We start from the raw sequence: 26149 nt of genomic DNA on the forward strand, positions 1-26149 counted from the left end.
TCTTCATTTCCAATCGAGTCTCAGAGCAATAAGACATACAGGTTGTTTTTTAAGTTGGCATATGCTGACACATAAAGACCATTTTTGGTCAAATTGAATGAAGAAACAAGATATGATATAGATAGAAGTGCAAAAAGATATGATATGTAGTTTCTTATTTTTAAGAAGAACTTTCTAATTTAAAGTGTTCGTCTAATGTTTGCCAGTTATGAATTAGAGGAATAAGGATTAATTTTTGTTGACTTGAGTTGACGAGTTGAGACATAGTTATTGAAATAAATACCACGATACTCGAAATAAAACTTTTTATATATAGAGGGACGTTTTAATTGAACCGGAAAATTTTGATTTAATTAAACATCCGTATAAGACGTGTGCCTTTGAAATTAACATTTTTCGTTTGGAGAATTTTCCTCGATTGAACTTATTTTTCCAGTTTCACGCATATGTCAAATTAAAAAAAAAGCACCCTATATATATGGCGATATTTACGTAACGGCGAAGCCATTTATGTTGTTTTCCTACTCGCATCTCGATCTATAATCCTTGTTTTAAATATGGCTACGTGATTCGCTAAAACAGTAATCCATATCCCGTTGTAGTTTACTTAATGAATGAAAAATCCACAAACTAACTGAATAAAATTGTTACAATATTGAAGTTTTCAAAGTATTTATTCAATGTTGAACTATGACATATACTATGAAACTAACAAACTCAACCAAACACAGCCACTCTAGTAGTTAGGTATAAAATATTGCTTTGCAAGGTCACTAGATAATTAGGCTGATTAACTGATTACCGACTGTTACATATTAATAATGGATGTTACACTAAAAATGTTATTTCATAATAACTGAATCGGTTCGGCAGCGGCAGACAACATTGGATCGGGTAAACTAGGCGTAATGACTATTATTATTATTTAACAACATTAACATTCAATGACAAATTTTTTTTCCCAACTCAAATGAATAGATTTGACGTCATTAAAGATTCTGTGATATTTATGTCAATTAAAAATATTTTGTTAATGAATGCATTACAGAGTGGTGACATAATTTTTTATACTTTATATGTAGAAAAACTTGTGCAGCGTGCATGAGTTGAACATTGATAAATAACGGCTCAGGGCGAATAAAAGTGTTAAGAAGAAATTGTTATTCCTATCGCCTTTGGATAGAGTCGCAGCATCATCTACAAATGAATTTGTAGCGTTTCTTTCGAGGCTGATAAATTTGAAGTAAAAATCAAATAGCCTACAATACTGCCCTGAAATACTGCAAAAAAATAGAAAATAAAATCTAAACAGCCTTTTTTACGAGAAAAAAATTGTAACATTGCCGAACTTAATTTGGTACGAGAGCTGGCAATGTTTTTCGAGAGTTTACTTAAACAAGGAGATCGCTTGCGTTAACTAACGTTGGATTAAAATAATATGTAATTATAAAATTAAATTATATTAAAATTACAGCCATACTAAAATAATTTGAAAATGTTTTTATTTTGATAATTATTGGAATAACATCTGGTGCGGTATTAACAACTGCAAAACTACCTAAGTGCTACAATTTATATTGCCAAAAGAACATGAAAAATGATTATTAAAAATTGTCTCAAAATCATTTTAAAATCAGCAGTTTTTAGCGAATTTTAATCTCTTTCAGGTGCCAGACTCTTCATCGCTATATATAGTGAAACCTGGTTAAGTGAGACATCAAGGATCCCGAAAATTTGTCTCAGTTATAGAGGTATGTCACTTACTCAATGTCTCAGATTACCAGGCACTAAACAAAATACTACTACTTTCTCTACAAAAATTATGAATACCGAGCCTTCGCACGAAACCTTGTGCCTTTAATCATCGGTCCACTTACCGGAACGTTTTTGTAACGAAGTTGCCTGTCCCATGTTTGCAAACACTGTTCAAGTTCAGGATATTCTTATAAACGTACACGTTTTAGTTTTCCTTGTCTTTCAGAACATTGTCATTGAATTTTATTTTTATTTTGAATTATTCTGCAAAGAGTAGGTTTTGGCACATTAAATTCGACACAAATTTCATTGCGAGGCTTTCATAAACGGATATTAACTACAATTTTTCACGTACTGATAACGATTTGAGCCTTTGTTTCGGCATTTTTCAAATAAACGATAAAAGATAGTAAAGCAAAACTAAAAATGAAGGTCATTGAGGCTCAAAATTAAATAGACAAAACGATTTTATCTCAGTTCTCTGTTACAGAAGTTAATGCATATAAAATTCACTCGCTGTCTCAATTATAGAGGTAACTAAGACAAGAAAATCGAGGAACGAATCCTAGATATAGAGGTTTGGTTCGTCCCAGTAGTAGAGGTAATTCAGTGCCAAAGTGTTAGGATCTTAGCATGAATTTTAGTTATAAAGATTTCTCACTTATTCAAGTCCTCACTTAACCAAGTTTCCTTGTTATTACATTCAATAAGAAAAAAAAATCCAGTCATTTGGTAAACAACTTTTCCGTGACATTGTCTAACTCTTATGCCAGTTTACGGACACCTTTTGGTAAGATTATAATCGTGTGATCGTTCTTATATTATATTCCATAGAAAGCGATATCGCTATAAATGGCTTTGACTATAATGTCAATGCATAGCAACAGATGGCAATAAATTATAATTTAATTTCCATTTCGAGGATTTCGTATTTAATATGGTCACGTACTAATCTGTGCTCGCCATGTCGCGCTATCTACATAACAATTACAAAGCTTATGATAATATCGTATGCATTTTAAATATAATATTTCAATATTTTAGATACAATAATGATTAATGACTAAAAGTATAGTTCTCGAATCTATATTTCGTGTGATGAGAAATACAATATTTAATTTCCTGGCTAAAATTTTAACGTGAATTTAAATATAGAATTTTTCTTAATATAGCAAGTTGAATAACCATTTAATGCGTTTTTGAAAATAATATTCCAATAATCGAAGTAATAAATTACCCAGTTAGTTCATTGACTGATAGAAAATCTAATATTTTCAGTTTTCTTAATGTCTTTGCTAATTTTCTAAATAATGCAACAATATTCAGATTTTAGATAGTACGAGCACCAAGACAATTTTAGATTTAGAGTTGAAATTATTTGTGCTTTGATAATAAATTTTGTTATAATTTCATGAATGTAAATGAAAATTTTTCGATGTCTGTCTTGGTTTTCGAAATATCGAAAGCTAAATAATTAAACAAAATTTTTGAATTTTCGATGTTTTGAAAACTATTCCAGATATTGAAAAATTTTATTCTGTATTCGAAAGCTAAATAATTAAACAAAATTTTTGAATTTTCGATGTTTTGAAAACTATTTCAGATATTGAAAAATTTTATTCTTACTTTTAGCTTATATTGTCAAGCTATAAGATAATTTACCATCAAAATTGTGTCTCCTCACTACCGTGATCATACATCTTTAATTAATCGGTCACAACGGGTTTTTTTGTGTTCAATAATTTATTAAGTATTTAAGAAGTTTTTTTTTTTAATTTCCACCGACTAGTTTTGGAGAAATTTATGAAAACAAATCATGCATCTACTGTTGTACCAAAAAACCAATGTCATTATAGATGTATACTTTTGAAGTCATTTATTTATTTAAATAATCGGACAACCTTCCCAAAAATTTTCAAAATTGATTTAAATTTAGTCCAACTTCAAAAATCAAGCTTTTTGTTTAAAATTGCCTCGGTGCTCGTACATCCTTAAACTTTACTCATAACCTAAATCTAAGGTTAAAAACTACATTATTTTTTCTAAAGTTTCTCTAAAGGTAAGTATTATATTATTTGCTTAAAAACGTCGGAAAATTCTAACAAAACAAGAATAAAATTTGGAAGAATCATAAATTTCCGTGAAAATTTTGTTTCATGTGAATTAGAAGTAAAAAGTGTTTATAAATACTTTAAGCAAAAACCCAATGTTGATTTCATTATATAAATTCACTATTCAATTATTTATTGTGTTATCGAATTTCTAGAGACAAAAATTGTTTAATATTCTTCCTTCTGCCAGTATATTAATGACCATGCGGATAATATAATTGATAAATAAGAACACTGCATATGTTAACTGGTAATACCTATTTAATGCAGGTTCATGGTATGATGTAATATATAATATTGAGTGTTTAAAAATTTACATGGGCTTACTAGTAATAAAATATTTGAATTAGTACTCGTTTAATAAATATGTTTAATTTTTATTACATTTTCGAAATTACTTCGAATTACATGAAACGTGAAATTGGTTAAAAATGAAATATTTATGTGGACATTATTTACTTGATAAATTTATTTATTTATTATCCTGCTCATTGCTTTAATCTGTGGGCACAACGCCAAAAAACAGAGATAAAGCTTATATGCATGGTTAATTAAAATTGATAAAAAAATAGTTTTCATAAAAAAATCTAAATTTTATTTTTACCTTTTACCTGTAACGATAGTACATAAAATAAATTGACTAACCATTTTTTTCTTTTTAATCGTTCTCTTCAATGAGAACTTAGATTTTATAGTTAACTTAAAAAATAATTAGTTTTATATCTTAAAACTAGTTTATTTTTATGAGTTTACTGTCTTAAAATTAAGACATTCTTCCTCGCCAAATAAACTTGAGTATTATTATATAAGCGATACTAAAATCTTTTCTTTTTATACCATGTATATATGAAATATACATAGTATAGTAAGTTTAGTCCCAAGTTTGTAACGCTTAAAAATATTGATGCTACGAAAAAAATTTTGGTATATAGGTGTTCATAGAATCATTTAATTAGTCCATTTCCGGGTTGTCTGTCTGTCTGCCGTCTGTCCGTTAGTCATCACGATTACTCAAAAACGAAAAGTGATATCAAGGTGAAATTTTTTAGCTAAGGACGTAAAAAGTGAAGTTAAGTTTGTAAATGAGCAACATGGGTCAATTACGTCTTGGGTCCGTAGGTCCCATCATGTGAACCGTTAGAGATAGAACAAAAGTTTGAATGTACAAAATGTTCCTTTCCAAATTTCCCCATCGATTTGAATTTTCGTTGTTTTATTTCAATTTAAAATCCTATACCTCTAAATTGGTCACCTCTTATATTAAGGATGCAGGAATAATAGCATACAAGAAAAATTAAATTAAGATATAGAAATGATAACATTTTATGTAGGGCAAATCCCATAGATTCAACAAATTCATAGCATATATTGGAGATTTTCATCTTTATATTAACGAAAGAAAATTTATTACATTATCGATTGGAAAAAATATCTACCATATAAATATTATACATTTAAAACGTTTCGCAGAGTCAATAAAAAATTTTGCCTTGGCACATTTTTGTTTAAAAACTATCCGTAAGGTTTAACTAACGTTAAAATCTAGTCCGTGAATACAGGGTGAACTACTTATAACGTGTTTACTAAAATTACTAATGAAATAAGGTTTTATTACTGGTAAACGTCATTTGATTTTATTTCCAAATTTAAGGTTTCCTGTAAAAAAAATTAGCTGGAAAAAAGGTATCCTGGAAGGTATTTCCTAATATGTAAAAAATACCACCAGTTAGTTAAGTTCAGATAGAATAAAATTTTTTTCAAAATCTACAATTTTTAAAGGTCTTTGAAAAATTATTATCTATTATTCATTATAAAATAATTCAACGTCAACGTTAATAAGAAGCAGTGAATGTAAAAATAATAGAATTTAATCATATACGTAACAAAAAAAAAAGTGGTTACGAAAAAAAAATGTACTTGTCAAGATTTACAAATTGTTTTAGCGAAATTTTCGATTTTTAATGTTTGTGTTTTGTGTTTGTCTTTCTTCAATATTGTAAAATCTTTTGACTTACCTGTATGCACGTTAAGAGTATACAAGCTTGTATTGAAATAATGTGTAATTTTTATCTCTACTGTACGCCCTAAAACTGTTTGTCATACAATAATTAAATGCATTCTACTTGTTTCTGAGGTTAGCTTTCTATATGATTTAGATCGTGGGACAGAAAGAAAGAACGCTTTTTAAATTGATTAATACATACTTGAAATTTCGCAAGTGGCTTCCTTTTGGTGAGTCTACCATACCCCTCTACGACTTTTTTCGAAAGTGCTGCACTCTCAAAGGAACACGATGACTTCATATTTAAACTATCGATTTGAAAAAACGCAGGAAGGAATTTGTCGGACACTATAACCACTTGATAACATTTATAATTATTTAATAAAATATTTTGTCCGACAAAAATACTGCCCCGATAGGCTTGTCTACGCCCTCGAACATGTTCACTTAAGTATTATTGCCTCTCAATACATACGTAGTTCATTTTTGCTGAATTGGTTAGTAAATTAATATGTAGTATCAAGCAGACATATGGTCCGAAAATTTCCCGCTTCGTTTTTTCAGATAGATAGCTTAAATATGACGTCATCATGGTCATTTGAGAACGCAGCGTTTTCGAAAAAAAAATCGTAGAGAGAAATTTGGCAGATTCGTCAAAAGAAAGTCACTCACGAAATTTCAAGTATGTATTAATCATTTTACAAAGCACTCTTTCTGTCGCATGTTCTAATTCAATTTCATGTTCAAACGATGTTTTAATTTTTGTTAAGGGACACTCTATATTTACTATGATTACTATGTGGGAGTGGTCGATGTGTTTATTTGAATAGTAAACATAGTCGTCCGTCCGTGGTCTTCTTGTATTTATATTAATCATAGTGATGTGATGACTACTTTAATTTTAATTTTATGAGTAATAATGCTTTGCATTAATTAGTTATTTAATACATTTCATCAAGTTAATTGAGATGTAAATAAGAAACGTTGTTGTTTTCTTTATTCAATTTTTATGACATTCAATAACAAACTAAATATGTATTTTTAATGATTTTTAATTGAAATTATCTATGCATTTCTTAAGAGGACAATCAATCAAATTTTGATTAAATATTTCATAGATGTCTTTATTTCATCATCATACTAACCGATCATATTCTAGTCCGGAAAATTATTACTCGGGACTTTGATCTGGACACCACTTACATCAATTGTTTAAATAAGCCGGAAAATTTGTGTAATTGTAAATGGCGCCCAGATCTGATTCCACAACCATTTTTCTAAATGGGATTTCTCCATTATTGTAAATAGTTTTGTTTTGAATGATTTTAAAAGTTATTTTTCTAAAATATATTTTATTATACCATGTATATGAAATATACAAAGAAGGTATATTAAGTTTAATCCCAAATTTGTAACGCTTAAAAATATTGATACTATGAACAAAATTTTGGTTCATAAAATCACCTAGTCCTATGGCACGCCATTTTACTATTTAATAGGCTAATTTTTATCCAGAAAAAAATTATTTTTTTTCAATCAGAAATTTTATATTTTATATTTTATATTTTGTAAAATAATAATAATGTATTATTATTATGATGATACATAATAATAATACATTTTTATTATGTTATCATCATAATAAAAATGTATTATTATTATGATGATACATAATAATAAATCAGTTAATTTTATTTGAATTAGATTAAAAAAAAATGATTGAATTAAAATTATGTACATAATGGAAATAGAGAATTAAAATTATGTACATAATAAAAATGATTGAATTAAAATTATGTACATAATGGAAATAGAGAATTAAAATTATGTACATAATAAAAATGATTGAATTAAAATTATGTACATAATGGAAATATATGGCACGCCATTTTACTATTTAATATGAATTAAAATTATGTACATAATAAAAATGATTGAATTAAAATTATGTACATAATGAAAATGATGATTATTATGATGATAACATAATAATAATGTATTATTATTACGATCATTTTTTTTCGGACATTAAATAGTAAAATGGCGTGCCATATAGTCCATTTCCGGTTGTCTGCTTGCTTGTTTGTCGTCCATCCGTCTGACATCACGATTACTCAAAAACGGAAAGGGATATCAAGCTGAACGTGCTAGCGTGCTTAGAACGTAAAAAGTGAGGTCGAGTTCGTAAATTAGCAACATAGGACAATTGAGTCTTCGGTCCGTACATGGTATTTCAACGATTAATTCAGTTAATTGTTTGTTTTCACTTGTTCATTTTAAAACATTTCAAAATAAATTAAATACAAAAATAGGTTTAAAATTTTCGCAGTTAGACTTAAAAGTGTACGTTCTCAAATTGATGATATTTTCATAGAATTACGACGGCTCCAGAACTATAAATTTTGTTAAAAAATACAACCAATATTTATATTTTCATCCTCAAATCTAGGGATTTATCTATAAACAACACGAAAACCCATCTGCATTATTTGCACTTAATAACGGGAATATTTTATATAGTACGCTCCGTTGCTATAGAAACAGTCGTTACAAAGAAAATGCATTTCACATCGTTACAATATTCGATGTCGAACTAACGCCTATCGACAAGTGTTTATTATTGAAACAAAATAGTAATTTGATCGAAATATTCCAAAGCTCAATCTATTTTCTGTGATGGAAATTTATATTATATTATAATTGTAAATTAGCTTTTAACGAGGCTTATCTAGAAAAACATTTATACAGAAACAGAAAAATTTCTTACATTCGAAATTTTTCATTTTAGATTAAGAAAGAAAGTTATCTTGTTGTGAGAAAAAATTTTCTTGAGACCATTAAAATTTTTTTTCTATCAGAAATTATTTTCTTGTTACAAGACACAAATTTTTATCTTTCTTTGAACAAAAAAATTAAATTTTGTATAGTTGATATCTTCAAATGATGCTTCACAAAATTCGTGTGCATGCACCTTGTAAGGCTCTTTTCGAACAAATAGAGGTTTTAGGAGCTATTGCTTACATATTTTGTGAAATATTGCAATTTCGACTGAATTTTGTTATTTTTATTTATTATAATCTCCTCAATAGTAACTGTTAATATCAAGTTTAGCTATTAAAGAGGTATACTAACTAATACTTAAAATTTCGGCGATGTTTTCTACAACAGAAGTTTTCTATAAAAAATTATGGTATTTGTTCTACTTGCTATATAAATTTTATAACTTTAAAATAAGTCCACCTTTCTTAATGACAACCAACGATAAGAGGAAATATTTTTTGATTTTCACGTTCAATTTAATAGTAAATGAAGTTTCAAGCTCCCCTACTGAATGTATTTTATTGACTTCCAAGTATATTATTAATGATACATACGTGCGTTTACTCACCATACATTTATACCAAGTGGTTCATCAAAACTGTGTTTCATAAAAAAAATGTTTAATGCATTCTTTCACCCTTTAGGAACTTAAATTTTATGTTTTTTTTTTTTATTTACATTTTGACCTTTAACTTTTAGGTTGAGTATTTTTATATAATTTAACGACATAATGACCCAAATTAAAATAAAAACAATTATTTTAATGTTTAGTATATAATTTTTTAACAAAGTTTGTTTTGTCAAAATTGTTACATTAACTTCTTTTATATGTGTATGGTATACAAGATTGTAAACATTTCCGATAAATATTATGTATCTATACAAGCTAACACTTATAGTTATTTTCTATCGCTAGATAGAGTCTTAGTCTTAAAGTTTAACAGCGATTTCGGAAGGAAATATTTGGAGTGATTTACAGTTTTGTAGGATTTTATATTCTGATCGAAAAAATGATATTCTTGATGTGTTTAAACCTTGAATATTAAATACATTTCGAAATTCCCCAGCTCTGAAAATTTGTTGGAATTGAGATCTCACTTACATCAACTGTTAAAATTCGTATAAAATATGTACAGTAGTCTCAGTAATACGAAAAGTCAGTAGACTTATACGACCAGTAATCCAAACAGTTTTAGTTTTTTATTTTCAACACCGCTACCTACGCCTGTAAGGATACAACCATTTAATAATAATATTTGTGCAATGTGCATACATGCATTTTTCTATTCAATCCCAGTAATTGGACAAAAATTAGGCTAATTGGTTCTTGTCTTCTTATACAACATGTTCTGTTATTGACTGCAGAAACCTAGTTTCCGAAAAGCTGATCAAGAGAAATAAGTTGATCCCTACCATTATTAAGTGAAACTTACTAATATCTACTGATTATCATTGGCTACTGGTTATCGAATGATAGTCAGTGAATGAACAAATGTATCAATTTTTGTCATACCCATATCTCCCAAATTTGGCTTCAGATCCAAATTTGGAAAAGAGTTTTTTGTTGCTCTTAATCAGCTATTTTCGGAAGCTAAGTTTCTACAGTTAATAACAGAACACGTTGTATTTGTGAACTTTTTTTTAGTCTTCTCGTTATTTAGCCTGGGGCTAAAGGGCCCCAACTGCGAGGGGCCTGTAGCATTTGCTACTCTTGTTGTATAGCTAATCCGCCACTGTAGGTATCTAATCTGAATTATACAGAAGATAAGATTGCAAATTTAACATAAATTTATTTAGTATTGAGTTTGGAATGACTCAATTTATAGAACAAGTTGAAAGTTTTTAATGTTGTTTTCGTTTTTAATATAAAAATAAATTTGTCTCAAAAGGAAAACTTGATAAAAATGAGTGACATCAAAATTATACGTAAAAAAAATGATATAAAAAAATTAATTGAAATGTTTAAAATTATAAATATTTTACAAATGGACACATCGGATTATAATTTAATGAAAATATTAATTAATATCGGTGAATTAGCCGGTGAAATATCATTCAACAGCAAGGATTCTGAATGTATTCGAAACAAATATGGATACATTCAAAGAATTCAGGTTGTAAGGAAAAAATTTAAAAAAAATGAAAAAAATAGTTCAGAAACTGTAGTGAAAATTAATGATAATGGAATTGATTTCAAGAAACTTTATCATTTAAAACATATATTATCAACAAGTGAAACTGAAGAGGAATCAGTATTCAGTGATAGTGAATTAAAACAAGGATTAATAAGTGATGTGCGTAGTTTACAAATGAAAATCGCAGATATTCTATGGCAAGAGAATGAATCTGTCATCGAATTTGAAAATCAAATAAACAATTTAAAATCTAGTTACAATCCTAAGGAACATAAAATTCTTAATATTCTTAAATTTTCTGGTCAAAGATTTCAACAATTGATTTTCAAGCGAATTCATGAAGAACTCACTGCATTTGAAAATGTAGATTTAAGAATAAGACATGATTTGTATTATTTTTGTAGAAAATTTACGATAATTGGCGAGCTCCTGCATGAAATTATCGAAGACCATACAATTCAGATTAATGATGAATTAAAGGGTGCATTTAGAAACTTATCTAAGACACGAACTCTCTTAATTCATGACCATAAACAAATAGAAACATATACAGAAAATCATGAAGAAATAGAAGGTATTATTTTCAGTTTAAAAATATTTTTATTGAAAGTTATTAAGAGGAATACAAATAACACATTCTCCTTAAATAATGACGATTTAGAAACAGCAAAATTATTACAAAATGAGTCTGGAAAATTAAATACATATATTAAAAACAAATCTATAAAAATCGAGGAGCTTAATGTTAGTAATAGAGATGTTGAAAATAAGACTAATTCCATTGTTATTGAGATCCTAAATACAAAAAACATTTTAATACATTTAATAATACTTCTTGCTAACACTTTGAAAAGTTCTCAAGATCGTGACAAGTCATGGAATGTATTGATTTCAAAATGTTCAAAAATTAAACAATTAACTATGCCATCAGAACCTTACACTGAAGAAAATATGAAGAAATTATTGACACGACTAGAAACTTACTACAAAGATGAAATCGAGAAAAAAATAAACAAAGAACTTGATTGTCAATTATTCGAAGAACTAAAGCCTATACGTTTTATCAAAACTATATCAAAATGTGAAGTACAAGAAATAATTAATTTTGGTGAAGATTTGTCCGAAAAACGTGATCTAGATAATCTGAATAAAAAAGAGAAACTTGAAAAAAAATCTAAAAACAAACAAAAAATAAAAATACGCACTGATATCCAAAACCTTTTGGAAAATATTAATTTTGAAATGGATTATCTTAAAAAAATTGAACAACGGAAAATAAAAAATACAAAAGATGAATACGTTATGGATCATATTGTGGCTTTAATTGGCCAATATATGCGTGATTTGGATGAAGCTGAGAAGAAATCGTTACAGCTAGGTGATAACATTATTTCATCAAGACCAACAAATTCGTGTATTGAGGCTAGTGTTGCAGCAAAAACAGCAAGATCTTCTGAATTATGCCATGATATATTTTCTTTAAATCGACACTCATTATTAAAAAGTATTCAATATTCCATATTACCAGCAAAGCAAGAATTTCTTTACGTAGATCAAATATTTAAATATGAATGTTGTACATATGAAAAGTCATCTAGATCCGTTCAAATGTACTATCGTTTAGGGTTATGTTATTCTAATTTGTGTATGTTCAATAAAGCGATCATTTATTACAAGCAGTGTTTAGGAGGTATTGTTGAAGGTATCTATATATTGCAAAATTTAATAGATATTTCAATAAAACAAACTATAAGTGGAAATAAATTTTGTATCCATCCGAAAACGAATTCAAAATTAAATTTAAATAATGTGAATGATTTATTTTTGTTGGTTATAGATGGTTTATCGAGGATGTTCCTCGTAATTGACGATTATGATCAAACCTATGAGTTATTAAAACCGATTCATAAACATATTCAATCGATAAAATTAAAAGATGCAGATGATATGTGTGAAAAGTGTTTTGAAATTTTGTATTCCATAAGTACATTTATGACACGATGTTTAATTTCTAAACAAGATAAAAATTCTGAAAAAGCTTTAAAATCAATTGAAAAATTATCAGAGTTAAAAAATAATATTGAATATAACATTAAGTTAATGAAAATTTATGTTGAATTAAAAAAGGATAAACAAGCAAATAAATTAATTAAAACACTTTTAAACGATTCAAATTTAAAACCATTACAAAACATAATTATTTTAGTTTGTAAATATTTAATATTATCATACCAAAAAAATTCAAAAAATCTTTTAATTGATATGAATGAAATTGTGTCAAAGTTGAAACTAATTGATTTGGATGTTTTTGAAGACACATTGGGTTATGATTATGTGTGCTGTGGTTTAGATTTTATTGCTTTAAAACTTAATTTTATCTGCAGAAATATTGAATTTACTAACGAAAATCAAAATAATTTTAAGGTAAAAAAAGACTTGAAAATGGAATTATTTCGACTTGATGAAGATTTTAATAAATTATTTCAAAAAATAAAAATAATTAATGATCCAAGAATTAATTTACAATTGATTAATATTTATAGAAATTTAACATTTTGTTTTAATTTTTTATGTTTTGAAAATGATTTTGAAGAGATGTTTAAAAAAGCAAACTATTATTTTAATAAACAGAATTATGATTTATTTAAAGAAAAAGCGGCTTATTCTTTAGGACATGCTTGTGTGTATTTGGTTACTAATCATGCATTGGAAACTGAACCTGAAAAATTTATAAAATATTTAAAACAAGGACTGGATATTATAATGCCATACAAAAATTCAAAAAATGTTAAATCTAATGATTTAATTGCTCTGCTTTTAGTTAATTTAGGTGCTAAACATTTTGATTTAGGGCAGAAATATAATTTATGTGATAAAACAGAGGAAGCATTAATTAATTATGATAAATCAATAAATTATCTTCAACAAATTGAAGATGATTCAAATTTAGAATTTACAAACAAACTTAAAATCTTCGAGTATTTGGCTTCGTGTTATAAGAAAAAAGGAATTATAAATTACTTAACGGATTCCAAATCCATAAAAAAAGCATTTAATTATTTGGAAAAAATTGAAATATTAATTAACATACAAACACAATTAATTTACAAAGAAGCAAATAAGAATGATGAAATTCAGAAATTAGAAACATTAAAATATAATAATGAAATTAATAAACAAAATTTTTTACGAATACAATTATCAAATAATTTAGAGTTTGAGCATACATTAGATGTAATTCATACTTGTATTGAATTAAATAAATACGAAGATGCAAACGAATTAATTGAAACTGTTTTAAAGAAATCAAAAAGTATTGTATTAGTTAATTTTCGAGCTTTGGAATTAAAATTCATTTTAGTAACGAAAACAATTAAAGAATCAATTGAATTAAAAAATGAATTTAAAAAAATATTATTAAAAATAAACATTTTAGAACAAAAGGAAATAAATGAAAATATGAATGACCAATACAAATCAATTTCTATTTTTAGTATTTTTTTAAAACTTTCTTTATTCAATATAAATTTAGTATTTAATATTGACAACAAAATTAATTGTAACGTAAAAGATTTAATATTAGAACTGTTTCAACTTGAAAATGTACTACAAAATTTAATTAAAAATTCAGAAATAATTAGAGTAACAAATATTGAGCAGTTAAATCTCGTTTACAGGCAATTTTCTCTTTATTTTTGCTACATTACTAAAGTTATAAGTTCTGAAAATGAATTTGACGAAATGTATAAAAAAGCTAACTATTATTTTAATATACAAACTAATAATTCGTATAAAGATGAGATTGCTTTCACTTTAGCACAATCTTGTGGGTATTATGCTACTAATCATGTTTTAAAAACTGAACTAGAAAAATGCATAAAATATTTAAAACAAGGATTAGATGTTATAATACATAACAAATTAAATACAACAAAAGGTAAATTTAATGATTTAATCTCTAGTTTTTCAATTGATTTAGGTTTTAAACATTATAACTTAGGACAGAAGTATAATTCATGTGATGATAAATCTAAGGAAGCATTAGAAAATTATAATAAATCAATAAATTATCTTCAACAAATTGAAGACGATTCAAATTTAGAATTTACACAGAAATTCAAAATCTACGAGTGTTTAACTTCTTGTTTTAAGACAAAAGGAATTATAAAAAAGGATCCAACATTTATACAACAAGCATTGTCATATTGTGATAAAGTTACTGAATTAATAAATGCACAAATAGAACAAAAAAGTTTAACTATTAAAGAAGCGAATAAGAATGAAGAAATTGAAAATTTAAAAAAATTAAAAGAAGATGTTGAAAATTATAAACAAAATTGTAAAATAAATTCATTTTAAAATTATTAAAACATGATTTGATAATATTAAAAAAAAAATTAATTTATTAACACTAATTCAACCATGTTATTTTCGAACATTATATTTTAATTTCAATCCGACTTTTAATCCCTTATCCCCGTTATCTTTTTCTCCTTTATTGTACCCCCTGGACACCAAATTTTGGACCTTATATCTCGTTTCATTTGCCTGTCTTATAACAAGAAACACGCTTAATAATAGATTAATTATTTGAGCCCCTCAAATAAGAATTCGATCTTTAGTTTCAGGGTCCAAAGAACAATATTAAAGTATAATTCATGTTTTATTAATTATTACAACTAATTAATGCTGATTTTAAATCTATTACAACTAATTAATGTTGTTGAAAGTAAAAACAAGTGAAAACAAACAATTGACTGAGTTAATTGTTTAAATATAAATACATGTATAGACAGTGTTGATTACTCTATCACATTACACATATACCTATTCATGTCACACATACATAACTAATATTCTCATATAATACATACTATATAGTCTACGCCTTACTTGCGCCCTCACGGGTAAACAGTAATGTTTATGAAAAAATGTTTCAAAAAAAAGTTGTTTATTTTGATAAGTAACATTTTTTACATTTAAACTTTCGTTCTAACTCTAACGGCTTACACAATGGGTCCTACAGACGCAAGACCCAATTGATCTATGTTGCCCATTTACGAACTCGACCTCACTTTTTATGTCCTGAGTACGCTCTAAAAATTTCAACTTGATATCATTTTTCGTTTATGAGTTATCGAGTTTACAGACGGACGGACGAACGGACGGGCAACCGAAAATGGACTAATTAGATGATTCTATGAACACCTATACCAAAATTTTTTTCGTAGCATGAATATTTTTTAAGCGTTACAAACTTGGGACTAAACTTAATATAGGTAGAGTTCTATCAAACCGAAGTGGCACCGAGCAAGAGAGATTGTAGATACGAGTGCACATACATATACATCATACACTCTCTCTTGCTCGGTGCCACTTCGGTTTGATAGAACTCTACTGTGTATATTTCATATATACATGGTATAATAATTAACTTAATTTATTCAGGTTGTTGAGCAATACAGGTACAGATTAAGTATTTACAACAGAAAAATACTGCAAATGTCGGGCAAAAACTAAAAATTTATTAACTTTTTTTGCAAAATTAAATTTTGAATGATTCAGTAAAAAATAATTTTTGGAAGTGTTCTTTTCGATTTTCGGAAAGAGGGGAATTGCGTTACAAATGTTAAAAAGATAATTTTGGGGATGTTTTTCCCATTTTTGAGAAATTATTTTTAATGTCTTATTCTGATAACAAGTAAATAGTCACATTCGCATTTACACTAGCTATGATACTATGATACCATTTTACTTTTAATACGAATGGCATGAAATAGGAATTCGTTGGAAACAACATTTACGTTTAAGAAAGTTCTCAAAGAGAATGAGAAGCTAATAATAATACTGTAATAGAAATAAAGACTAAATTTCTTTGAATATTTTTTTGTGTGATGTGTACGTTTTACAAACCATTCAGTATTTGTAAGAATGTTTATACATTATTAGAATGTTTATACTGTGGAGGGGTGAAATAAAGCTCATATGAATAGTCAAGCTTTTCCTGTTTGAGATGAACAAATATGAAATTGCGTTATCGAGACGATGACTCAGACTTTTATTAGTAGTAGATTATCATTTGAATGATGATGCTATATTTTTTTGATCATATTTTATCCGATAATATAAAATCTATAAGAAATGTATTATTATAGTCTCCTAATGTTATTCTAATATTTATCATACTGGAGGCAGACATTGTCCTTAAATTTTCCATTTCCTGTTCAGGGAATAATAATAGTTTTTATTCGCTTTTTTTTTCAACTTTTCTTTCTTTAGATTGTATTCCTCGTCATTTTTATTGACGGTATTTGTGTCTTTGGATCAAATTTTGAAGTTGAAAATAAAGGTACACGGAGAGTAATACCGACTCGAATATAGCAATTTTTATTATGCCTTTGACTAAACTTGAAACAGAAAGCCGTAGCTTCCAAAAAGTTATTAAGCTGCTTTCCAATTATTTATTATTAAGAGAAAGTTAATTTTTTTATTATAAATTATCACTATCTTGTTAAATAAAGCACAGAAATTATATGAAAAGCTTGAAAAAATTATGATTTATTTGATAACAATTGTAAAGCAGTATATTAATTTTTTGGAACTACGACTTCCTGTTTCTTTACTTCCTGATGAGATGATACAAAGCTAATTATCATTGAGAAGTTGTAACTAGAATGACAATGTAACTAATTTCAAAAGGTGCCATGCTTTGCTGATATACATGTGATATATACATGCCATAACTATTTGGTGATATACCTATCACCAAAAACTTTTTTACTGATTTAATAAATGTAGGTTTTCAACTTGTGCAGATTTTGTGATGCATATAACAGCAGTATAAGTAATTAAAAAAAAAAAAAAAAAAAAAAAAAAAATAGTAGGAGCATATAGCACAAGCTATTATTCATCTAGTAGTTAAAATTTCAAATTTGTCCCACAATTTCTCTCTAAATTGGTGTTCTTGTAAATTATCTTTGATTATATTACATTCATTTAGTAATTTGTTATATTTGAAATGTTTTCTTTAATTTTCTTGTATCTTAAGTTACTACATCCTAATGAAATACAATGTTAAATAAAAATTACACCCACTAAAATTTTGTGTAAAATCCCCTTACGAACTGCGATTTTGAAATAAAATTTATTTTGATAATAAAAATAAGCTACGCAGACAAGGTTACAAAATTACACCAAAAACTTTATGATTAATTATTGTGTTTATTTTTAAAATCATAGTTAAATTTATTTTCTACAACTTTGCTTATGATAAATATTCCTTTTTTATTAAACAACACAAACATTACACAAATTTTACACAAACATTAAAATTTATTGAATCAAAATTTTATTTTTTCGATGAAATCAGTGATTGGTAATTTAGAAAACTAGTAAACGACGTGTTTGAAATAAAATAATAGGGTAAAGTAGCCATAACCATACCACCTTGATGATTTAATTTTTTTAATTTTATAAAAAATTGACAATAAATTTTTATTATTAATGTACAGTAGAACGCCGATTAACCGAATCGCCAATTATCCGAATCAGCATAATAAAAAAAATTAAAACCAAAATTTTTGTTTTGTTGTAACAAGTTTGAACTCTTTGGAGTCCAGATAAAATTCAATTGTTATGGTTGGAAGAGGCTTTTGTATGTTCAAGTGAGCGTTATTGTAGAACTGTGTTTGTTAAAATTAATAAAGTTTATTCTATGTGTGACAGTTTATTTTCTTTATTACCAGTCAGTCTATTTCCGTCCGATTATCTGAATTTTCGATTGTCCGAATCGACTACGGTCCCAATTAGTTCGGATAATCAGCGTTCTACTGTATTCGCTAATTCCCTTTCTATAACACTCGAAATAATGGTAAGGATTGTACACAGTTAAAATATATGTATGGTTTTATTTTTTTAAATGTATAATAACCGTACTTATTCATTGAGTATATCAGAAAAGATGGCCGTGAAATATTTTATATTGACTATTTTTACAGAAATTTGTATTTTATGGTAATGTCAAATGAATACTTTTACAGAAATCTGTAATTTATGGTAATGTCAAATTAAATTAATTTTTATTAACATATCTTTTATAAATTATATCTCATGTTTTATTCTGATGTAACAGGTTGGCTGATAAGTCCCTGGTCTGACACATAGATGGCGTCGCTAGTATTAAATGCATATTATTTTTATATAGTACCAACCTTCAAATGATTCGTGTCAAAATTTGACGTCTGTAAGTCAATTAGTTTGTGAGATAGAGCGTCTTTTGTGAAGCAACTTTTATTATTGTGAAAAAAATGGAAAAAATGGAATTTCGTGTTTTGATAAAATACTGTTTTCTGAAGGGAAAAAATACAGAGTCCGGAAACTCATTATCAAGCCAAGTTTTTGCTTCCACTGTATTTTTTCCCTTCAGAAAACAGTATTTTATCAAAACACGAAATTCCATTTTTTCCATTTTTTTCACAATAACAAAAGTTGCTTCACAAAAGACGCTCTATCTCACAAACTAATTGACTTACAGACGTCAAATTTTGACACGAATCATTTGAAGGTTGGTACTATATAAAAATAATATGCATTTAATACTAGCGACGCCATCTATGTGTCAGACCGGGGACTTATCAGCCAACCTATTATGAGCTATATTACTGTACAGTTTCATTAAAAACCATTCGCTAGTTTTAGCGTGAAAGCGTAGCAAACAAACAAACAAACAAACATGCTTACTTTCGCATTTATAATATATAGAGATGTATTGTATGGGAAAATCAGTTAAGTGTGTGTGACATGTTTGTATGTATGTTTGGCAATCTTTCTTGACTTATATAACGTGAAAAGCAAACGATTGCGTAATCAACACTGCCTTTACATAGTTTTTCAACAATTAACTCAGTCAATTGTTTGTTTTCACTTGTTTCATTTACATTATCTAACATTTTTTTGTCCAGATTGCCGATTTATCATTCAGTTCATGAATTTATTATTTATTCAGTTCATAAAAACTAACACTTTTGAGAGGAGCGCGTGGTACGATTTAAGCACCGATACGCAATAGGCAATTCTCCTCTATTTTCAATTTGTCATGAAAACTAGCATTATAATAATTTTTAAACGACAAACAAAGGAGGTTCTCAATTCGACTGTATTATTTTTTTTTTAATATTTGTTGCCTCAGAACTTTCGACTGGGTGAACCAATTTTGGTGATTCTTTATCTATTTGAAAGCAGGTGCTTCCCTTGTGGTCCCATTTCATTTTAGTCCAATTCCGACAACGGCATCCATGAGAAAATCATAAAAGTTAAATTAACAATAAGTATGCACGAAAAGAGAACAAATAACTCAATACCGCGCCTACCGGTTTCGATGATTCTTTTTTTAGTGAAAAATTAGTTAGTGTACTTCAGATACACTAAAAATAACATTAAAAAACTTTTAAGAAAAAGAAAACTGACTTAAAAAAAAAATTTTTCCAAAACAAATTAAAACGCACTAAAAAGTAAAAAAAAATAACGATAATATAATGTAGTACGATAATTTAAAATTATTGTTATTTTTGGAGTCGGTGTCAGTCAAGCTAATGCAGCAAAGAGTTCTTTTGAAGTCGGTTTTCTTTTTGTTAAAAGTTTTAATGTAAAATATACTTTCTATAAATAAATATTAATGTGTATAAAAGTTTGAAAATTATAACAATTCAACATTAACCTTGACTCCTAGCATATTATTTTCAAAATAGTTTATTTGTTGGCAAAACGGATAAACAAAAATTTTATAGAAATATTACAATTTCAAGATTATTTTTATTATGTTTTTCTTAAAGAATTTGCTCATAGATGACACTAGTTTATTTTGATCACGTTACTAAATGCTTCTCGTTATTTCATTCTCGCATTTCCGTTTGAAACAATTTACTTAAAAATCCAAATAAATTTTCCAAAAAAGCTTTTTCTACTTTGTTTGGCTTCATATTCATATTTTAGTATTAATAATTATTTAAAAATATGTACTAATTTTTACTTACTCTTTGTTTCAGGTACGTTCACGCTTCATATTTCAAAATAATTTAAAGGTTTGACTGAACACTTAATTAAACATGCAAAAATGCTCGATATTTGAGATTTTCAAGTAAAACAAAATACATTGTAAATGACTGCCCAACCTGCGAATTTTGGAAGAGTACCAATTCTCGACTAATGCACTTATGAAATCACTGATTTCAAGATATAATGCTTTTGCATATTTTCTGGAAAATGCATTTATTTGTAGAATATGGCTGAAGTTTCCATGTTTGAGTCGTTATTAAAAATTTCTACAAAATATTTTTGGGTCACATTTATTGTATTTTTAACCCCCGAACCAGAAAAATGGATGTTCTAAAGTTTGGCCGCTATGTGTGTGTGGCTGTCTGTTTATGTGTTTTTTGTTTTGTATGAAAGTTAATTTTATGGAGAATTTTCTTAGCTATGATTCAAGTGCAAGTTTAGGGTTCCGTACTCGAAACAACTAAAAAAAGAGGCGATGATCTGTTAATCGTTTCTGTTAGTGAAAGCAATAAGAAAAGTTAATTTAATGAAAAGTGTTTTTAGCTGTCTTTCAAGTGTGCGTTTGGGGTTTCGTAACCGAAATATTTTGTCTTGATACTTGTCTTTGATAATGGTGATTCTTAACATTTACCCAAAATATTATTATGTAAAAAACTGGGTTTACGAATATTCTAGCTTAAATTATTTTTATCTTATATATTATTAGGACCCTATGGTCTAAGTGTGTCCCACTCCAGGATGGAAGTGTGTCCCACTCTAACCTAACCTTACTCTTATCTTCCTGATTCCTTTATCAAATTCCATGTATCGCTTAGGAAAAAAGACGCTAGACAAATAATTTGAACGAAAAAATATCATAAATTCAAATAATAAGTTTATTAGGCAAACATGTTAGCTTTTACAGATGCTCTCCTAATACTCTAGATATATAATACTCAAAACATTATTAATCAAACATGTTAGTTTTTATAGATACTGGAGAATACATGTTCTCCAAATATTAATTTAAAAACTTTTCTACGAAATTTGTTGTTTGGGAAGCCGAATTCTGCACGGGTCGAACTATTATTCATTATTTTCACATGTAAGAGTTTGGGATTTCTCAGGGAAAATAATAAAAATTGCAATTGAATGAATGTACTTCATGCCAAAATTTTTATTTTAAGAAAAATGATACTCGGATTACTGTTTACTGATATTTTATGTGATTAAAAAACAATATCGTTTTTCTTTTAATTATATGATAATTTTTTATTAATCGACAATTAATGCACACAAATTGAAGGGAAAGTAATATTTTATTTCTTTCTTCCATATATACATAACTTGAAGTCCATGTCTTCCATTACGGTATTGTGAAGTGTTTACAGTTGAATTCGTATTATGATTATTATTATTATTTATAATGGTATTGTTGTTTGTAAGGTCAAGAACCTTTGCAGTTTAATTAATATAATAAGTTTGACGAATGGTAGATTGACGACTATAGACATTATGAAATATGTTCTTTGAAAAGTATATCATTAGTCGAGTCATCACTATATTATCGGATTCGGTAGGCTATTTTGGAAAATCCAAATTTTTTACCTCATAAATATTATCGATAATTTTTTTCAAACCAGCTGTTATTTTGGCATTTGAAAATTCATGAAACTTACGATAACTTTAATCGTATTCGTTAAAAAAAAAAAATGGTCTGAAATCGAAATTAACTGAGATTTTGGGTTATTTGACAGAAAATACCCGCCTAATCGTCAAATGAACCTGATTATTGTATTTTTTTAGGTCAAAATAACCATTTATACTGAGTTTCAAAACGAGAAGTTGTTAGCTATTTTTTTTCGATTTTTTCTAAGGAATTATTAGAAAATTGCAAAAAATTTATTTTGATAAAATGCAGTATAAGATATTTTTGACCGAATTAATTGGAAAATCAGAATCATTTGATGAATTGATGCTAATTTTCTTATATATCGCCCTAATTCGCATCCGAAACAAACTTTTCGAGTAATTCTTAGAAAATATTTGTAGAATCATCAAAAGAACCAAATTTGTTTGATAAAATTTGCCCTATAGAAGAAGTTGTATCAAATTTTGAAAAAAAAATTGGAGTTTTTTCAATTTTTCAGAAAATCACAAAAAATGGGGACAATTTTGCTATCTCCAATTTCAATAAAACTTGTCTAGTTATTTGGATCAAAATTTGTTTTCCAATTTGGATAAAATCTCTACATATAGTCTGAAATTTTGTGATAGTACAAAATTTGACTTTATATTTTACACAGCTAAAATATATACACAGTTTTCAATTTTTAAAGTGTAAAATAGTCATAATTCATTGTCAGAAAAGATGGTCATGAATTGTTTGACATTTACTATTTTAAATTTTTACTGAAATCGTTAATTTATGGTTCAAAATGATGATTAGAGATGGAGTAGTAAAATGTCAGATAAAATTTAATTAAAAAAATTTTTTTTTAAGTATAGAAATTATAGCTTATGTGTTATTCTGATGTATAATCTATATTGTTATACAGTACAGTTTGATTCAAATCCATTCGGTAGTTTTTGAGTAACAAACAAACATTCTTACTTTCACATTTATAATATATAGGGATACGCGTCGAATTGAGAACCTCCTTAGTTTTGCTTTTTTGTCAGGTAATGAATATCTATTTATACAAAAATCAGCTTTATACTCAAACTTACGTTGATGATGATGAATTTGTATTTAAATAATTGTTTGCATCACTTGCAAAACTAACAATTTTCGAGATATTTTCGATTTGAAAATAACTTTTTTACTAATATAACAATTTAAAATCCAATAAATAAATTGTTTTTGTTTATTCAATAGGGCGTTAACTCCAATTAAGTAGATTGAATTGCATAAAATTGTTTTGGCATTCAAAAATAATAAATTTTATATCTTCAACAGACGTTCGAAATATGAATGTCATAGTTGGCTTTTTCAGGTTTTAATTAGAACATAAACAATGTTGTCTATTTTGATAGTGGAGAGAGTATTATGATAATAAACTGGGAAGTAGCAATCGGGAACAGAGATAAATATACAAAATATTATACATTTTTTATTGTAGTAGTTCTTTCTACTACTCCACTGTTGTTACTGTTGGGTCCGCTAGTACGGTACTATTACTACACATAGATGTTATTGATCTGTACAGTGTACAGTGTACTGGCAGGCATTGTGGCGCCGGAGCGTCGCGACTTCAACCCCATACCATTGTATTTCCATATGTGTGTATTATTATATCATTGTACAACTTGATAAATTTTAAAATTATGTCATAAGTCTCCAAGTAAAATGGGTTATTAGTTTTATTGGAATGTGGAAGTGTATTTTATCGGAAAGAAACTTGAAATATTGATAGCAAATTATTTTTTAACAAAAAACTTAAAAAATAGATCAACCTAAAAAAATGCATTAAAATTAAATTATAATTTGAAATTTATGATACTGAATTTCTTGGTTACCAAAATTTGTGTACTTTTAAAAGCTCTTTAACCCCCCGAACTAAAAAAGTGTTATAAGTTTGACCGCTATGTGTCTGTGTCATCGTAGAGCCCAAACGGCTAAATTTATTTTTGTTTGTTTCGTTTGAAAGGTAATTAAAGGGAGCGTGTTCTTAGATACGTTTCTACTGCGAGTTAAGAGTTCCGTAGCCGAAAAATTTGTAGGTTTTTTTTTAGGTTATGAATTTTACTTGTTGTTTAAATCATTTTTATTTGGTTATATTTTATGAAGCATCGAAGGTTATAACAACTTTCCGCTCCTATTGCTCGGGTGGTTTTAATTAATTCGTTGGTTAACTAGGAACCATTCATTTATTACGTAAGAATGATTTTCAGGATTTTAGACCCATTCCTCCCTTATAAGATTTCTTGATTCCCATTCCTTCTCTTCTTACGTAAGATTCAATCTCGTTTTGCTGATGTTGTTAGATAGGGATCAGTTACACTAAAACTCACAATTAATGTATTAAACCCCCCCCCCCTCCTCAAATTAGGTTAAAATATAATTATTGCTTTGCGATATTGAAAATGATATTCACGAAGTGAGTGCAAGATCAACGCGCATGACTAAGACTTGTTAAGTTATCTATTAAAGCAATTATCTATACACATAAAATGGTTTGTCTTGAATGACTGAGTGACTGACTGACAGATCAACGCACAGTCTAAACCGCTGATCGTAGAGAACTGAAATTTGGAGAGTGTGTTTTGTATGACATAGGCATCCGAAAAGAAATATTTTCCGAAATTATACCCCTAAGAGGGTGAAAAACGGGGGCAAAATTTTTATGGGACAACGTGAATCCTTGGTCCAATCTATTTCAAATTTTGCACAAACATTCTTTAGTAGAATTTATGGAAGGCGTGTTTCATATTTTATTGAACCTTATCGCCTAACGGGGTTAAAAAGAGATAGAAACACTATATAATTAGTGTCCGACTAATAACGTCGATATTTGGCAGAAGCCGAAGCCATTTATTCGGCTATCGCCATAACTTTCGGTCGAAGTCGAAGATTCAAAAACGTGATTTTCAAACTTTTAATATTAAAGTTGATCTAGAGATTACGATCTCTAGAAGTTGATCTAGAACTCAATCTAAAGATGATGAAAAAAATTACTTTGATAGTTATTTCAAAATAATAACATTTAGAAATAATTAAAATTGAATTATTTTTATATAAGTAACATTTATTTAATTTAATTATTTATTATGAGGGTAACATTTGTTTGGCCGAAGGTGGTCGAAGCCAAAGCTTCGGTCGGGCACTAATAATTATACAGATTGCTGTATTTTATAAGTATTCAAATATTTTAACATAATCACTTATATGTTATAACAAAATGACGTAAAAAATCATTAAAAAACTCGATTTGAATCATTTTCGACATAACAAAATGACGTAAAAAATCATTAAAAAATTCTATTAGAATCATTTTCGACTTCTACGTGGACGAAGTCGTTGGAGGCAAGGCAAGTACAGTTTAACACTCGCTCGAAATTTCGAATTAAGCTAATTTTTTTTTATTGCATTGGTTTGATAATAATAGTACAATTGCAATCTATTGAAATAATTAACAAAAGTCAATTATTGTTGTCATCACATGTCGTTAAAGAATTTTTGATAAAAATGAACATTCCTTGTTACAAACATGCCACATTGCATTTGTTCGCACACACACACACACAAACTATATCAGTAAAATTGATCTAACAATAAAATAAAATTACTAATA

The 26149-nt window shown here is 27.4% G+C and overlaps 1 protein-coding gene across 1 annotated transcript; it reads left to right on the forward strand.

Moving 5' to 3' along the window:
* The first annotated feature begins 10673 nt into the window (after positions 1–10673).
* On the forward strand, positions 10674–15471 carry LOC123292883. Its single transcript, XM_044873597.1, has 7 exons — positions 10674–11397; positions 11755–11952; positions 12115–12525; positions 12661–12807; positions 13474–13801; positions 14786–15075; positions 15452–15471. The coding sequence occupies exons 1-7, from the start codon at positions 10674–10676 to the stop codon at positions 15469–15471; spliced, it is 2118 nt and encodes a 705-aa protein (XP_044729532.1).
* The last annotated feature ends 10678 nt before the right edge of the window (positions 15472–26149 follow it).

Source organism: Chrysoperla carnea, chromosome 2, assembly GCF_905475395.1.
Source record: "Chrysoperla carnea chromosome 2, inChrCarn1.1, whole genome shotgun sequence".
NCBI lineage: Eukaryota > Metazoa > Arthropoda > Insecta > Neuroptera > Chrysopidae > Chrysoperla > Chrysoperla carnea.

Coding starts and splice junctions, on each gene's coding strand:
- LOC123292883 (XM_044873597.1), top strand. CDS start 10,674: ATGGACACATCGGATTATAATTTAATGAAAATATTAATTAATATCGGT. Junction 11,398..11,754: donor AAATCATGAAGAAATAGAAG/GTATTATTTTCA, acceptor CTATGCCATCAG/AACCTTACACTGAAGAAAAT. Junction 12,526..12,660: donor TTTAGGAGGTATTGTTGAAG/GTATCTATATAT, acceptor TGTTGGTTATAG/ATGGTTTATCGAGGATGTTC.